Source organism: Ictalurus furcatus, chromosome 7 (genome assembly GCF_023375685.1).
Source record: "Ictalurus furcatus strain D&B chromosome 7, Billie_1.0, whole genome shotgun sequence".
Classification (NCBI taxonomy): Eukaryota; Metazoa; Chordata; class Actinopteri; order Siluriformes; family Ictaluridae; genus Ictalurus; species Ictalurus furcatus.
Window position 1 is genome coordinate 13,094,850 of NC_071261.1, and position 17,549 is coordinate 13,112,398.

General features: G+C 39.7%; 2 protein-coding genes across 2 annotated transcripts; one reads left to right on the top strand and one right to left on the bottom strand.

The window, feature by feature from the left end:
- The first annotated feature begins 892 nt into the window (after positions 1-892).
- Positions 893-8,225, top strand: anxa13l (annexin A13, like). Its single transcript, XM_053628576.1, has 11 exons — positions 893-992; positions 1,656-1,731; positions 1,832-1,926; positions 3,006-3,176; positions 3,290-3,323; positions 3,413-3,492; positions 3,583-3,651; positions 4,788-4,889; positions 5,683-5,758; positions 6,293-6,405; positions 6,723-8,225. Exons 1-11 carry the CDS (start codon positions 978-980, stop codon positions 6,840-6,842), a joined length of 951 nt encoding a protein of 316 aa, XP_053484551.1. The 5' UTR covers positions 893-977; the 3' UTR covers positions 6,843-8,225.
- A 3,398-nt stretch (positions 8,226-11,623) lies between these two features.
- On the bottom strand, positions 11,624-16,482 carry si:ch211-252f13.5 (uncharacterized). The gene is made up of 4 exons (XM_053630107.1): positions 16,077-16,482; positions 14,137-14,654; positions 13,991-14,057; positions 11,624-13,869 (listed from the first exon to the last, which is right to left on the bottom strand). Exons 1-4 carry the CDS (start codon positions 16,480-16,482, stop codon positions 12,362-12,364), a joined length of 2,499 nt encoding a protein of 832 aa, XP_053486082.1. The 3' UTR covers positions 11,624-12,361.
- Positions 16,483-17,549: the final 1,067 nt, after the last annotated feature.

The window sequence follows — 17,549 nt, forward strand, 5'->3', positions numbered from 1 at the left end:
AATACTTTTGCAAACTTCTGTAGAGTTATGACACAGAATCCCAATTAAGTCCACTTCTGCTCCAAAACAAACAAAATCTTCAAGTTCACGATGGGTGAATACTTATACACTGCACTGTCTCAGTGTCTGGAGTCTGAGAGCAATTTAAATTGTTTTGTTCTTAACATTTACCTGACTACTAGGCTACTACTACTACTGCTGCTACTACTACTACTACTACTAATAATAATAATAATTATTATTATTATTATAATCATAATAACAAAACTAAATATATTATATACAGAGTGTTTTCATTTTTTTAACATACAGCTTGACCATTAGTAAAAATAAATAAATAAATACTTAAATAAGAATTAGGTATGTACTATTAATAGCAAAAAAAAAAAATCTAAGAAGAATAAACAAAGAAATTATTTATAAAAACACTTTAAACAGATTAACCATTAATAAAATAATTTGTAAAAAAAAATTGTAAAAAAGATAATTGATTATGTACCATTAACAGCAAAACCAAACATATACATAGATAAATAGAGCACTATTTTATTTGGGTTAAAATAAACAGCTTAACCATTAGTAAAATTAATAACAAAAATAAATGTAAGTTAATTATGTACCATTAACAGCAATATATATATATATATATATATATATATATATATATATATATATATATATATATATATATATATATATATATATAAAAGAATGAACAAACAATTCAGAACACGATAATAAAAAGTAGATTTCTCAGTTATATTAAAAATGAAATCTTAATTTGATCAGTATATTTCAATTTATTATATGAATAAAACAAAACTTAATAACACAAAGCATGCCGCCATTTTCTTCATCCTGCAGAAAGGATGGAGATAAACAGATGACGTCAGAGGAGTGACTGTGCAGGACGGAGTGCGCGCGCAGGGACGCATTGAAAGTGCAGAGCGCGTGCACTTGTGATCAGCGCGATCAAGATGGGCAACGTTCAAGTGAGTACACATTTATATTCCTCAGATTAATGACTTTATTTCAGCATCTTTTTGTTTTGTTTTGTTTTTTTTAAATACAATTTTAAGATTTCCTTACACTTTGCACCTGCGGAGTTTCTGCTCGTGAGCATCATGACGCGCACTTTGAGTTTAAGCATTGACTAATTTTTATTATTATTGCTCCAGTTACTCTCGCGCGCGCTTCTCCTGTACTGTTATTATATAATGTTTTTAAAATGATTTTCATAGTTTTTTTTAATTTATAAACTGCTGCATCTCTTTATGTTCACTCCATCACACACACACACACACACACACACACACACACACACACACACACACAGACAGACACTCCCTTCCTCCTTATGGACCTGATCCTACTGTCACTGCAGAGGAGATCATGACTCAGCATCCAGACAAATTAAATATACTCAAAAAAAAAAAAAAAAAATCATAATTATAAACTTTCCATCTGTAGCACTGCTCATTTTAGTCAGCGTTTCTCAGATAAAATAATAGAAAACGAATTGAAGAAGAAGAATAAAAATCAGTGCATTTTACTGGGACACTTTTCATTTTTATTAAAAAGTAATAAAGTGTAGTAAATAAAGTAAACAGAATGTATTGCATCATGACCCTGTGTGGTTGGTTGTTTGGTCTCAGCCCACAGTTGTTCCATGTGAGGACTTTGACGTGTTGGCGGATATTAAGGAAATCCGCAAAGCCTGCAAAGGAATGGGTATGTCCACACACAAACACACACACACACACACACACACATCCTCTCATAACAATGTATGTATATTTAACAATATGTGATGTCTCGTTGTTCTGTGCAGGCACCGATGAGGAGACCATCATCGCCATCTTAGCTAACCGCTCCTCGGCTCAGCGCATGGAGATTAAACAAGCGTACTTTGAGAAATATGATGATGTATGACGAAGTATACACACCCACACACACACATACACACACACACACGGCCGTCAGCGATGCAGTCGTAATAATCTGAACGTAAAAGGATCTGTCTGCAAGCTTGGCTCCGAGCCCATATATGGAAACGAGGGCAGCTCTGAGCCGTACCAAGAAATGTGGGCGGATCCTTTTATTTATATATGTAAATGTGGGTGTGCCATCAAGTCCATATATGGAAATTAGAGCACCTCTGAGTGGGTGTGTCTTAAAATCTGTAGACGAGAATGTGGGTGTGTGATTTTAAGACCATATATAGAATATGTGGGTGTGTCATATCATCTATAGAAAAGATTGTGACTCTGAGTAGGCGTGTCTTAAAGTCTTTAGACAGGAATTTGGGAGTGTCTTTACGTCTTTATATGAATATATATATATAAGTGTCGCCCATTCATTTGTTCCTTAAAGGCCATATAGAGGAATGTGGGTGTGTGTTTGAGTCTTTATATGGAAGTGTGGGCGTGTCTTTTAGATCATATATGTTAATGAGTTCAGGTCCATTTGTGTGTGTGTGTGTGTGTGTGTGTGTGTACTGTATATAAATGTATATATGTAAATGTGTCATTAAGCCTATATGGAAATTATAACAGCTGTGAGTGGGCGTGTCCTGAAGTTTGTGGAAGAGAATGCAGATGTGTGTGAGTCCATATATGGGGAAATGTGGGTGTTAAGATCATATATGCAAGACAGAGTGGGCCTTCCTAGAAATGGATAGAAATGCCGGTGTGTCTTTAAGTATGAATATTGAGGGCGTGTATGGAAATCTGTAGATGAGAATGTGGGCGTGTCTTTATGTCTGTATACGAAATGAATGGGCATGTCGGTGACTCCTAAAGACCATAGATAGGAATGTGGGTGTGTCCTTAAGTCCACATATGGGGAATCTTCAAGAATGAGAATGTATACATTGACATTCACATATTTAATTATCTATTGATCAACTGATTGATCTGTCTGTTTTGTAATGAAATTACAACTATTCAATACACATGCACACACACACACAATGCAGATAAACAGCATTAGCTGATTCCCCTCAGGAGCTGGAGGAGGTGCTGAAGAGCGAGCTGACAGGAAGTTTTGAGAAGGCAATCATCGCCATGTTGGATCCGCCTCACATCTACGCTGCGAAAGAACTGCGACGCGCCATGAAGGGAGCCGGAACCGATGAGGACGTGCTGGTGGAGATCCTGTGTACCAGCACCAACCAGGTCACACACTGCATCTGTGTTATATTCTATAAGGAGGACCACTGATCTCTCAGAAATATATCACCTCACATCATGAAATATTTGCACCTAATTGTGATGCGTTTCGTTAACAGGATATTGTGAATATTAAGGACGCGTACGCTCAGGGTAAGAACAACATCAATCGGTGGTGATTTACTGTGTTTTCTAAAAGACAAGCGTGCTGATATCTTGTGTTTTTATGTGGATGTACGTAGTACACGAGCACGACCTGGAAGCCGACATCGAGGATGACACGAGCGGAGACGTGAGAAACTTGTTGATTTCACTCCTCCAGGTAAAATATTCATTTATCAATCCACTCTAGTCCTGGGATTTAAACTCACAACCTTAATTAAGCACGAGTTGTTAAACCGAACCTTTACAGGCGAGCAGAGACGAAGGATTTGAAGTGGATGAGGAATTGGCTGAGCAGGATGCCACATCACTAATTGAGGTGAGGCAGCATACTTAAAATTCATCTACTTACGATGTGAGGTGTTTATTTAACGTTTGTGGAAAGTGTCTCCACACAGTCATATTAATGTTACGTTTGTCAAACCGAATTTAGCATTGCATTGTGGTAATAAAGCAAGAATAGCTCTCAAGTCTTTAAATAAACTTTCCAGTATAAGGAAGACTATAACGAATTCTACGCGTTTCAGTGTTTGAGATGATTCCTAAAATGACCTGCTGACTCAATTTATAGCGTAGCACTATGCATATTCTGAGACTGGTACTGGTACTTATGCTTCACTCAGTAGAATCAGTACCCCTTTGCAGGAGTAAGCAGTCCAGCTTTGAGTACACTCTTAAAAAGCATTTTAATTTCACATTTAATTGATCCTCTGCTTTGGCATTTATTGTTTAATTTTATTCTTAATTTGTAAACACGACAGCGAATTTGGAAACACGAAACACCACAGCAAATTTGGTAACACAACACTGAATTCGGAAACTCGACAGCAAATTCGGAAACATGACATAGACTTTGGAAACATGGCGGTGAGTTCGGTGACATGACGGCGAATTTGGAGACATAACGTCGAATTCGGAAACACGACGGCGAATTTGGAGACGCAATGTCAAATTCAGAGACATAACTTCAAATCCAGAGACACGACGGCAATTTCGGAAACACAACATCAAATTCAGAAACACGATGGTGAATTCGGAAACATGACGGTGAATTCGGAAACATGACAGAGAATTTGGAAACATGACGGCGAATTCGGAAACATGACATAGAATTCAGAAACACGAAACACCACAGCAAAATTGGAAATATGACCGATTTCGGTAGCAATTATTTGGTTGCATTTATTTTTGCACCCACTCACATCATCTCTTTATCTTTTATTTGACTTTTTTAGCGTTGAAGGTTTACTAGTTGAGTGTACAGCACTTTGAGCTACCACGTGTATGAAAAGTGCTTTCTTCTTCTTATAATTATTGTGATAATTGTACGGTTTATAATGAAGTTGCTCTTGAGGTTCTCTGTAGTTATACTTCATGATACTCGATATTTCATCACCATATACGTGAAAATGGAAAAGAACAGTGATGTGTATAGTCTTACGATTTTTCCCTCAGGCTGGAGAAGGACGCTTCGGCACGGACGAGTCCACTTTCACCTACATCCTCACTCACAGGAACTACCTTCAGCTTCAGGCCACCTTTAAATACTACGAATCGGTGAGAAGAATTCATTCCTGCACTGTGACTGTAACAAAGTCACAGTGCAGGACTCGTGGGGGATAGTTTGCTAGCTAGAATAGCACTAATCTACAATTCTAATGCTAGCCAGAGCCGATAGCTACATTGTTTGAACTTATTTTGAGCCACACTTTTCAGGTCAGTGCATAACATCATCATTATCATCATCATAACCATATAATACTAGAAAATTGTTTCATGTAAAGCTACAGTTTTTAACAAACGCATTCTTCCAGGAGTCTAGCTAGCTAGATAGCTAGCTAAGAGGTAGGTCCATGGACACCATGCTAATAGCTAGTTTGGTAGGATAGTGTGGTTTTTTTTGACACAGGAATCTGAGAGAAATCTAACCCTATAGACAAGTCAAGCCTAGTTAGCATAAAAATAGGCATGAGCATTTTCCTAGCTAGCTAGCATCCACTCCTGATAGCCTAGCAACAACGTTCAAACTAGCTTCTTTTACAGCATGACTACTTTTGAAAAATAGTTCCTCTAACGAATAAAGCAGGGGGAAAAAATCATGTTTTATTTCCACAGAAATGATGTTAAATGTTATTTTAACTCATTGTTCAAGGAACAATTTGGCCAAGAATGAAATCTACTACAAAAAGACATGTTTGGTGCGTGAAGTTTGCTTTTTCTAGCTTTGTTCAGCAGCTACATGACTAATAAAGTTAACAGTTAATGGAAGCTCATAGCCTCCAGTTTAACCTGGTGCCCAAGTGCATAATTTAGTTTCAGCAATGAATGAATTGTTTGTGTGTGTGTGTAGATGTCTGGGACAGATATCCTCGATACCATCAGCAGTGAAGCCACAGGGACATTAAAGGACTGCTACATAACTCTGGGTAACGGGACGATATACAGCTATACCTGATTTATGGCATTGAAGGAGCAGTTCAGCGAAAAATAAACGTTTCTCATGTTGCTTAAAGTTGAGACACATTCAGTGTCTAATGTTTACGTTTTTAATTATTTCGCATCAGAGTTATGAGGCTAAAGTGATACACGTCCATTTCAACTAAATATTGTTAAGAACTTATTATTATTATTATTATTGTTATTATTATAATTATTATTATTATCCGTATCACTTCCTGCTTTCCTGCTACAATTCCACCTTCCAGTATTTGGAGGTGTGGTTTAGAAGAAGGATAAAAGCTGAGGATAAAAGTGATTTCCGCTCAAGATGGCCGCCCATATAACATTCCACTGATCGGCTACATGGTGAAGTTTAGGTCATGTTTACAGCGGACAGGAAGTCTGTAGATATTCAGGTTTTCACTGAACTGCACCTTTAAAAAGTAAAATACAGCCAGACGTCACGATGTTGGCTTAAAACGATCGACTGTGTAACTCTGATCCTCCGCATATTGGAACAGTCCGGTGTGCGAAGAACCCGCAGCTCTATTTCGCCCGTCGCCTGAACGCAGCGATGTCAGGCGTAGGGACGGACGAGGACACGCTCATCCGCATCATAGTGGGACGCTCCGAGGTACGACGTCTTTGAAAATCTGAAAATTTTACTACTGATATAAACTGGCGTTAAGTAAAGTCACATTTGCACGTGTTTTTATATGAATGTGTAAATGACATCCAATCGAATAAAATACTCAATAGTTATGATCAAAACACCGCCTTCTTCCCTAAATGAGTCTAATCTAAAAAAAAAGGCTGGAAGGAGTCACGTGACTAGTGGTGGGCGGAGTCCGTTTTGTCTCTGGACCGCTTTTTTGCACGTTACGTGACTAATCCATTGTTGTATTTGCTTATTCACAATGAAAGCATTAGAGCTTGATATCTCCTGTACAGTTGGACCTGGAGACCATTAAGGAAATGTATCTGGAGAAGTTCGACGTGACACTGAAGGACGCACTGAGCTCGGACTGCGGCGGAGATTTTAAGCGCCTCCTGCTGGCTGTCCTGCACTGAAGAGAGTCCGACACCAATCCCTACACCAGTAACGAAGCGTATTACCAACACTGCCTCGAGGAATAACACACAGGCTGTGTCCAATACTGATCTAACATGCCCTCGTCTACTTCCCCTCCTCTGTGAAGGAAAATGGTGACAAATTTGACCCTTTTATTTACATTTTTACACAACGGTAGAAATTTTATCATTTTTTTTTTTTTAAAAGTGACCGTTTTTAACCTACTATTAAAAACACACAAACAGAAATTTGGTTTAGAAAAATTTCAGTGGCCTAGTAATATACACAAGCTCAAATTTTTTGATTTTTTTAATTTAATTTTAATTTTATTTTATTCTTTCTTTTAGTTGTCTCACCTACTAGTAAACAACAGGATTTTGGGATTTTTATTTACTAGTAAAAAAATACACAAAAAAACACTTTCTTTTTTTTTAAAGTGGCCAAGCTTTTAACTTCTAGTAAAACAATAAAACATATTCTCAAGCACACATTTGTATTTTGTGACCACGATTTTCTATTATAATAACATCTGGTTATTGTCGTATTTTTATACTTCATCGCATTTAATATTTTTAAAAAAACCCTCAAACTGAACATTTTCCAACACACAATTTTCAGCATTTTCTACACGCTTTCAGTCCAAAATCTTGCAGTGACTGAAATATCATCGCCATGATATTTCTACTTAGTTTAAGACAGAATTACAGGTTGGTTTTGAAGGAGATGTCGACGAGGGCGTGAAACAGTGTGTGAACACAATAACGCACAACTAGCAGTTACACGTTCCCACTCACATGCCAGATATCATTCAGTCCACACTGCCTCTCCTCTTCTAGTCATATTTACATAAACAACTTTATTTAAAAAGCTTTAAAACAATGACAGGGAAAGCATTTAACGGGATGCGACGTGTTTATTCACTGAAACAGAACTCAAGCCTGTTATTTGTTTACAGTTTTAGGATGAATTAACGAATATGAAAACACTGAAAATGGAACCTTTCTGATCTCTTTAACAGGAAAGTGTTTCGTACATTTTAGTCCTTCTTACAGAAATATATTGTAGAAATGTGTGTGTTCCTACTGAATAATCCTGTATTAACCCTGATTATATAAGCGCAGGAGGTGAGGTTCGAATGTTACGTGATGAAATGTACTCTCTCGCTGTTCGGGGCAAACTCAGTAAGTTCTGATGGAAGTGATGTAAAAGTTGCTTATTTAAATATTAACCCAGTGCAAGATATTAATATTGGCAAGTGTACACTAATATTGTGTGATGTAATCTGTATAAAAACTAAATGCAGACAAGATGAAGGTGAAGAAACTGTGGGAGCAAATAAACACTCATTCAAGTGTATCAATAAATAACAACAAGTAAACAAACTGCTTTTAGTCCAATTTTTTTCTGTTCTGAGAAATATATACAGTAGATAGTTAGATAGAGAGACAGACAGATATAGATAGATAAATAGGCAAAAAGAGAGAGCTAGACAGACAGACATATGTAGACATACAGAGGCAGACGGGCAAATAGACAGAGCTAGACAGACAAGTAGATAGATAGAAAACAGAACTATAAATAGACAGACAATTAGATAGAGGGCTAGAGAGTTAGACATATAGATAGACAGATAGATATAGACAGACAGAAATATAGAGATAGAGAGAGAGAGATAGACAGACAGATAGATAGAGACAGATAGATATCGAGAGATAGACAGATGTGTGTGTATATATATATATATATATATATATACACACACATATACATACATATATATATAGAGAGAGAGAGAGACAGACAGACATAGAGGGACAGAGATATAGAGAGATAGATATAGAGACAGATACATCTATACAGAGAGACAGACAGATATAGGGGTACAGATATATGTGTATATATATATATATATATAGAGAGAGAGACAGAAAGATATAGAGAGATAGACAGATATATATAGAGCGACAGACAGATATAGAGAGGTTATCTATGTTAGCTTGGTGGCTCTAATGCATAACTAAAGAAGTGAGCATCAGACACCGAACATGTGTCAGCTGATCAGAATTGTGTACACGTGATTTTTCACTGCTCTGATTTGATATTTTCAGTTTCAGTGAGCATTAAAAACGCTAAAAGTGTTTCTGTGGCTGAAATAAACGAGCTCTTAAACTGAAGTGTGTAACGTGTTTAAATAACGATCCCGGATGTGTGGAGGCGATCAAAAGCTCGTTAATTAGACACAAGCCGTGGTGAAGAACCCACAGCTGTCTAGATGCTGAACTCAGTCCAGATGTTACATAGTAGCATCATAAGGTCCAGTGCCTAAGATCTCACAGCTGTCACACTCATGCGCCATACTAAAACGACTTTTAATCACTAAACAACATTAAATTAATTAGCGAGTATAACAAGGGGCTAGATATAAAAAAACTTGAGATTAAAAAAAATATATAGTTAATAACTTCATAAAAGGTACTAAATAAAGTTAACTTGCAAACATAAAAAAACTAACTTTATAATAATAATAATAATAATAATAATAATAATAATAATAATATATTCAGAGTTTTAGAAGCTATATATAACTGCTACAGTTTCTCAGAACTAAAAATAAAATGCTTGATAGGCCCCACCCACAAGACAAACAAACAAAAATTGCTTGTGGTCGTGGCCTGTCCAGCAGTAGTTAACTAGTTAAGCAGAAATCAGCTTCAAAATCAGTTGTTTGATTTACGTGCTCCACTTCATTCTCAAATTAGGTTAGCAAAGCAAGCCAATTGTCCTAGCTACTTTCATGTCCAAGCTTTATTTTTCTTCATAACATCGCAACATTTAAGCAGAGGTCATAAATGACAGGATAAGATGGAACCATGTTTTTCAAGAAAAGTTCAAGATGTCTAGTCGTGACAGAAGATCGGTTAAGAAAAAAAAGCGCATCTGAAATTTGAGGACCTCAAAAACGTCCAGCCTATAACTCTTTACCTTCATCCCTTCACCTGGAGATGAGCTCCAGACCTTCTCCATTCCTCTTCAGAGCGAATGCATCGTCTTGGTTTTATCAAGGGTGTCGATGTGAGCGAATGCCGCACATCAGGATACTTTAAGGACAAGTGTGTGTTTTACATTAGGACCGAGATGGAACGGGATCCATCCTCACTATTCCTGAGAGTATAGAATAACTTCAGCGTGATGTCACACACACACACACACGCACACACACACACACACACACAGCACTAATGTGCACCAAATGGGACGATTCTGAAGCGCTTTGTAGATAGTTTCTACAAATCTTTTCAACCTTAGCAACTTTTTCAGTACTTTCAGATGAAAGTGTGTGTCCCTCAAACACTCAACATTTCAGCAGGAATATATAATATATACATACTGATTATATATATATATATATATATATATATATATATATATATATATATATATATATATATATATATATATACACACACACACACACACACACACACACACACACACATTGGAATAAAACTCCGGATTGTTCAGGATCTGTAAAATCACATTAATACAGTATACGTAAGGAGTCGAAATGATGCTGATGTTCTGCTGCTGTTTTGCTTAAACTCCACTCATAAAACTCATTCCAGTAATAAAACGTCCTCCTGGTCCTCGACAAGAAACATCTGTGCCTGCACAGCTGCGTTCAATTCTCTCTACGAGTGCACCGTGTCTGTTATTCCTCCATACCGACGCCTCGACCACGAGATCATAGCCAGCCAGGAGACTCCGACAGGACGAGCATCCAGATGAGAAAAAAAAGAAAGAATGAATCACGCTACTTTGGCAGGATGACATTTATTAAGGAAACTCATTTGTGTTTTTTTTTTAAAAGTTTTTTTCCCCCCTTTTGTTATTGAATGTAATACAGCACTGTACTGAACAAGCACCAATGATACTGTACAGCGCATACAAATGTTAACTTTACTCCCAGTATACAGTGGAACAACGATGCTAATTCAATGCGTTCATGCCAACTCTACTTTCACACTAAACACAAGCGATAAGACTCCTATGTTGCTTGATTTTTTTTGCCTCCGAAGCTACAGCGAAGACAAACAACCTCCTCATCACTGATCTTTATGCTGGTCTTTAGCTAGCTCAGCTGCATTATTGACAATAATAAATCTATTCTAGAGTGCAAGCTAGGCTAGTTATGTAGCCGATCCTAGCTACACGTGCTGCGTGAGACTTTTGTGGGGGTTTTTTATATATATATATATATATCAGCACATATCTGTCCAGTCAGCAATCTTACTGTAAAAAAAAAAAATTAAAAAAAAAGCTAAGTTTGAAATCAGCACTTCATATCTTTATATTTTCGCTTCAAATTACATTGTTATGCTGTGAATCTTGTTTTTATATACCTGAAGATACATCGTTATGGTATTAGTTTAAAAAATACACACTAAAATAGTCTAAATATAAAAATACATCACCCTAAGCCTTGGGTTTCATTTTTCATTCATAAGATATTCATACAACACTATACTAACACTATTAAACCCAACACTACAGGGGCCTGAATAAAATGTTTACTTTGCATTTAAATACACACAACTTTTAAAGCACAGCATTTAAATAAAAAAAACGAAACTCAATCGAAACGATGTGAAATTAACATAGGATATAGCCCCAATGCTTAAGCTAAGCTATAAAGACAATGATAATAAAGTGAACTTTTCGGCCACCCCCAGCCCCGCCCCCCGCCCCCCGCCCCAGGGATAGCATATTTTTTACATAAGACTGTATAAATTATACAGCTGAGTGAAGGCTATAATTGAACAATATCAAGAAAATCATTCAGTGTCATCATGAGAACTAGCAGGATACAACCATGCTAATTACACAAGGCTAAATCATGGCTACAATCTGTGCTACGCTAGATATAAAGCTGCAAGCATGCTAGAGGATATAAAGGCTCCTTCCTGGGCAACGCTATACATCACTACCTGTATAGCGATCACTAACAAGCTAAAACATGCGAGAATGTGTAACTGCATAGTTCAGAAAAGATGGAAATGCTACTTCCTGTGTTCCTACACATGCTACACTACATACGCAGTGCAACTATTGCTAAAAAAGTATTTACAGTGTAAATGCTACCTCCTGTATCGCCTACCTGTGTTATACTATATATACGCTAAAATTGCTAACAAGCTAAAACATGTGACCTGCTTGATTCCCACTGAATTTCAGAGAATGGAAATGCTGTTTCCTGCATCACTGTCTGTGATAGGCTAGACATATGACTATCGCTAATATATTAAAGTATGCTAAAACAATGTAACCTACTCAATTCATGCCCTAGAGTGAGGGATGGAATTGCTACTTCCCGTTTTACTACCTGTGCCCCTCTAGACATAGGACTCCCACCAAATATGCTGATGGAAATGCTACGTCCTCCATCGCTACTTGTGCTACGCTAGATATATGACTATTGTTGACAAGCTAAAACATGCTTAAAACATGTGTCCTGCTAAAATCACGCTGCAATCCAAAGGATGGAAATGTTACTTCCTGCATCATGGGCAATTTGGTTAACGCGTCCGCGCACGCAGTCCACCATGACGTACACTTCAGTGCTGTTTTGCACTGGGAATGACACCCTGAGCCCTAAGCTAGCCCACTCGCTCCCTTCTGGCATCTGACCTCCGAGTTGGCGAACGAGGACCGTCGGTGATGCTCCCAGCTGAACCAAAGCAAGTTCAATCATGCTGCAGGAGTGTATCAGCCTCAAGTCCAGAGCAACGCTAGCTGTTCCTGCCTCCCGGAAGATGAAATTTCGATGTGCATGCTGCTTGCTTGTGTTAGCCAGCTCTAGTTGAGCTACCGTCGGGGATGTCTGGTGAAAAAACAAGGGCTTGTTCCTTACAGCACCGAGGGGAAGACCTCTTTTGGATACGCTAGCCGATAAGGCAGAGGACACAAGGGAAGGGATCCACATCAGACTTAGCATGCTAATCCCGGAGTCGTCGCAGAAGTAGCGCACGCTGCACTGTGCTGGTGTTAGGATTTCAAAAGTGAGAGTGTCTCCAGCATCCACTGCGGCGGCAGCGGAAAGAGATATGGACGTGTCTCTGTAGTGAACACCAGGCTTGAAGGCTCGGCTCAGTTCAACACTGGTTCCATTACGGTTCACATACGCTAGAAGCAAGAATCCCTCAGATATACAAGCTTGACCCATTGAGTAGACCGCTTGTTGCAAGACAAACTTCACTGTGCCCTTCTCTGTAAAGCGTATACCACGATTGTCATGGTTCAGAGTCACCATGTAGGGATCAGAGATGGAAGACATACGGAAGGAAGGTCGATAATTGGCTTGGAAGTGCGTTGAAACCACAGTCTGAGCAGTCATGGCTATAGCTCCTGTATCGTGAGAGAGCCAGAGCAAACTGAATGGTGCCACAAGGCCACCTTGAAGGTGCACCTTTTCATTTTCTGCATTACAATGATTGCTAGTGCTCCTGAGAAACAGAGACAATGTGTGACCTGGATCCACAATGGTCACCCCGGTTACACTGATGCTCTGGAGAGATTTCCCTTCCCTTTGCTCCATGCGCACTCCGCTTAGGTCCCTTCCTCCATCCTCACTAGAGTTCAACCTCAAACCCGCTTGGACAAAACTACGGCATTCGTGCCTCAAAGCTAGGTTCTGGTCGACCCAGACAAGTCCATGCTGATGCAGAACCAACCGATTGTTGGTGCAAGAAACAAGTGCTCCATCACTGTGCCCTTGGATGCGGAACTGCATGTTGGGAAACTCGCTACCTTGGACCAGAGACACCTCCCCGGACCAGGAAAGGGACAATCTGGTCTCAGAGGAGCTGGAACAAACGGTGTCCCTCATAGCTGAGCATGGAGACGTCATGGCTTCCGAATCGCACTCCGAGCAAGCCTGGCATTCCTGCAGCTCTGAACTGTAGTAATAGGAATGACCACACGTTCCAGCAGCCGCGTCTTTTGCCGACATTCCTGTACATCTGAATCCACCTGTTTTGAAAAGGGAGTTGTGGGGAAGACATTGTATTATCTGTTAAGGATATCGAGAAGAAACTATGATTTTAGACAGTCTTATACAGTTCCCAATTTTAAAACTTGCCATAAGACTTACCTGGCGTGTTGAAACACCGGTTTTGGTCACCACATAAGTGCTGTATCTCCAAGCATTCATCTCGGTCCTGTCAGACATGTACAGTTGTCAAGAGATGCCCCACTTAGTGAAAGAAATTTTAACAAAAGATCAGTAAAAGTAACCACCTGACACATCCTGTCAGTGTGAATGGAGCACTGGGACACCAGGAAAAATCCAGGAAGACAAACGGTACACTTCTCGCATTTCGGCCAATCCCCAGTGAAATCGCAATACTCATCTGCTTGACAGGAGCTGCAACTAGGCATCTGTCTTCCAACCTCCATCACACTCTCCTCCATGTCCACCTTGGGTATGGTGTAAGCCTCCTGGGTGTGTGTCCTTATCTCAGACCTGAGGGTGTCCAGATGGCCCTCTAGATCTTTGTATTGGGCCACATTTCTGAAGTTGTCCGTAACCAGGCGGTACTGCACCTTCACTTGCTCCATCTGTTCAAAAATCCTCCGCTGTTGCTCCAGAATCTCCTTTTGTTGGGCCAGCAGGATATCCTGCTGATCCTTCAACCCATTCTGGAGATGCCTGACCTCAGCCTGTTGAGCCCGTAGCTCCTCCACAATCTTCTCCTGGCCCTTCGCCAAGTGAATCTGCAGCACCAGAGCGTCCTCAGAAGGGACTTCGTTAGAGCCTGGGACGTTTACCATGAGCAACAGGGAAAGTATCTTATAACGACTTTGGAATTCATTATAAAATGTTAATGTGTAAATAATCAAAAACAAAAATAACATTTGTGTATTTGCATAGTTACATGTTTACTGATAAACATGTCTGCTTGGGTTTTGACCCCAGCTGTGAATGCAGTCCATGACTGTTGTATATATGACCTTTTTATTAGACTCCAATAATAGATCTGTTTATGTTTCTGTACCTCCATTACATGATAGGTTTAGATTAGCATTTATTAAATGTTAGTTCATTATCAAGCTGCATTATGTTTATTTATTTATTTATTGGGGGGGGGGGGGGCGCAAATTAACTAACTGAGGAGTTGAATCATGAGTAAGATTAGCTGAATATTGAATAAGAGTATATAATAAAGAGAATACAAGATCTCCTAGACATCAGTATTGTCTACACGCCAACAGCTACGGTATGTAAAATATAAAAGGAATATTTCGGCTAAAAACGGATTTTACAAAATGTTCCCCTTTACCCTAAATGCAGTTGATTCGCCAAGATGTTCAGATGTTTGATGATGTTTATTTCTTCCATTTTGCACTGGAGCTCCGAGGATAATGCAGCTAACAATTCATTGAAGCCTCTTCCACGTACACACACCCAAATCTTCATAATCTCGCCCCAAGTGATAGAGCGAAGCATCATAATTGTATTTATAAACAAACAATAGTGTATAATATCAAATAACATTTAAGTGAAACTGTTGTCATCTGCATCACTTCTGGCATTCACAGCGTATGAGATCAAAACGAAATCTTGCCATGAAGTTCATAATAGACTGCGTTCTCCGTGCCGGAGTATACGATGGAGATCCTCTTACGACCTGCAGTTACAGAATTCTTCTACCACGTGCGATTTTCATAAAGTGTAAACCCAGCTTTAAAGGTGGGGCCTAAATTGGTGAAGTCGTTCCAAACAGCACCGTTTGATCAAAAAATGAACCAACATTTTGGTGACTTTTGTATATAATGTCCTGGTGAAATGAACTTGGTGAGATTCAAGGAACAGATGTCTGGGGACAGGTGCGTTCAACTTAAAGACAGGTGTGGAAATGTGACCAAAGCCGTTACGTGAGACAGATTTCTATTGCGTGTTCCCTACATTAGTCTCACAGCTCCAGCACAAATCTAAAGAAGCAAACTTCACACACCGAACACGTCTTATCTGATCCACTACGGGTGAGCTAAGAAAAACTCAGTGTGGGAATTTGAATTTTCACCATAATATTCCTTTCATGCAGAGACTGTAGTCCAGTGCGGTCCTGTACCCGGTCTGCTCTACATATTTTGGATCACGCGCTCATTAAATGCAACTTCTGGAAACAAAGTGAAAAACGTGAGCACAGCTTCCTTCTTTTGCTTTTTCTCCTCACCTGGTCTGACGTCACACGCGAGCTGAATTCCATTCTGGGTTCCGAACTCCCGCGACTCGCGCTCTGCTCCGTCGCGCATGTGCGTGATGCAGTCGCGCCCGGCGCACGGGCGCCGCCTGGCCTGCGCGCACTTCTCGACGCCAGCGCAGCCGTCGCGTGCTTGTGCTTGCGCCTGCGCCTCCACCGTTGCACTGTTGCTCCTGGCGTTCTCCTGGCGCACAACGACGGACGGGTGGATGATGGTGTATGGCACAGCCGGGCGCCGCAGCGTGTCAGCGCGACCCGAGGCGCACCGCGCGCCTGTACACGCGCCCGGGCAACGCGCTCCCCCGCATACCTCGGCCGCGCTTCCTGCAAACGCCACCACGCAGATCGCGAGCCACAAAAGCGTCGAGATGGGTGCCATTTAAAAAACAAAACAAAACAACCAGTTTAGGAATCCTTGCGCATCCCGGACACCACGTGCAATCCGAAAATAACCATTATATCATAACATGGGAGGATGCATGTGCAAGCAGTGTGTATCAGCACACTAGAGAAAGTTCCGCGGTGTATGTGTGTGCATGAGCGCTCGCGCTGCAGGAAGACTCAATGTGCCATTGGGGTAATTGGCACCAGGTTTCCCCCTCGAGCTTTTGTTCGTTTTAACCCATGACACTCCACCTCATTTGGCTCTCTATTCACACTAAAAAAAAAAAAGAAGAAAAAAAACTACTATTCATTTCCTTGTGGCTGGGGTAGAACACTATTTTTTTAACCTTTAATATTACAGAAAAGTGGATATGGTGACCTTTAAAATGATTTTACTGCAATGGTACATACGCAAAGCTTTATATGTATACCTTTCTAGGTAAATATATACAGTTAAGGTATGGTGCACTCCAGCAACAAGGAAAAGTACAGTCATGATTTTTTCTGACAGTGTTGGGTGTTGAAGCCAAAAATACTGCTACTACTACTACTATTACTACTACTACTAATGATAATAATAATAATAGCATATGTACATAGGCTTATTCCAATTAAGGGTGGAAGCTGCCATCCTCTGCCACCCCTGTAGCCACGCCCCTCTGTACACCTTCATTAAAATGCCAGGATCAAACATCACATGCTAATATAATATCTAGTTTGTTACCTGGTAGCAAACCAAATTGGATTTGTACTGAATTAACTCCTACGGATCCACGTGTAGAACAAATAATAAATGCTATTTGCCCCCGCAGGGGTTAGCGCATCCACGTGGCCAACGTATGTAATTACAAGCTAGAGCTTTCACGGAAACAAAATGATGCTCATTTTGTGTAGACAGTAACCATTTTTGATTAAATTACACCGCAAGTGTTAGAAGTAGAAAAAAAACCCCAGCCCAAATATGCGAGATGGCTCTTGACATTCACCTAACAGAGCCGACCCAAAGAGCCGACTTGTTGGCGAACGAGTCATCACTACAGTGCATGTTTAAAAGAACACCAA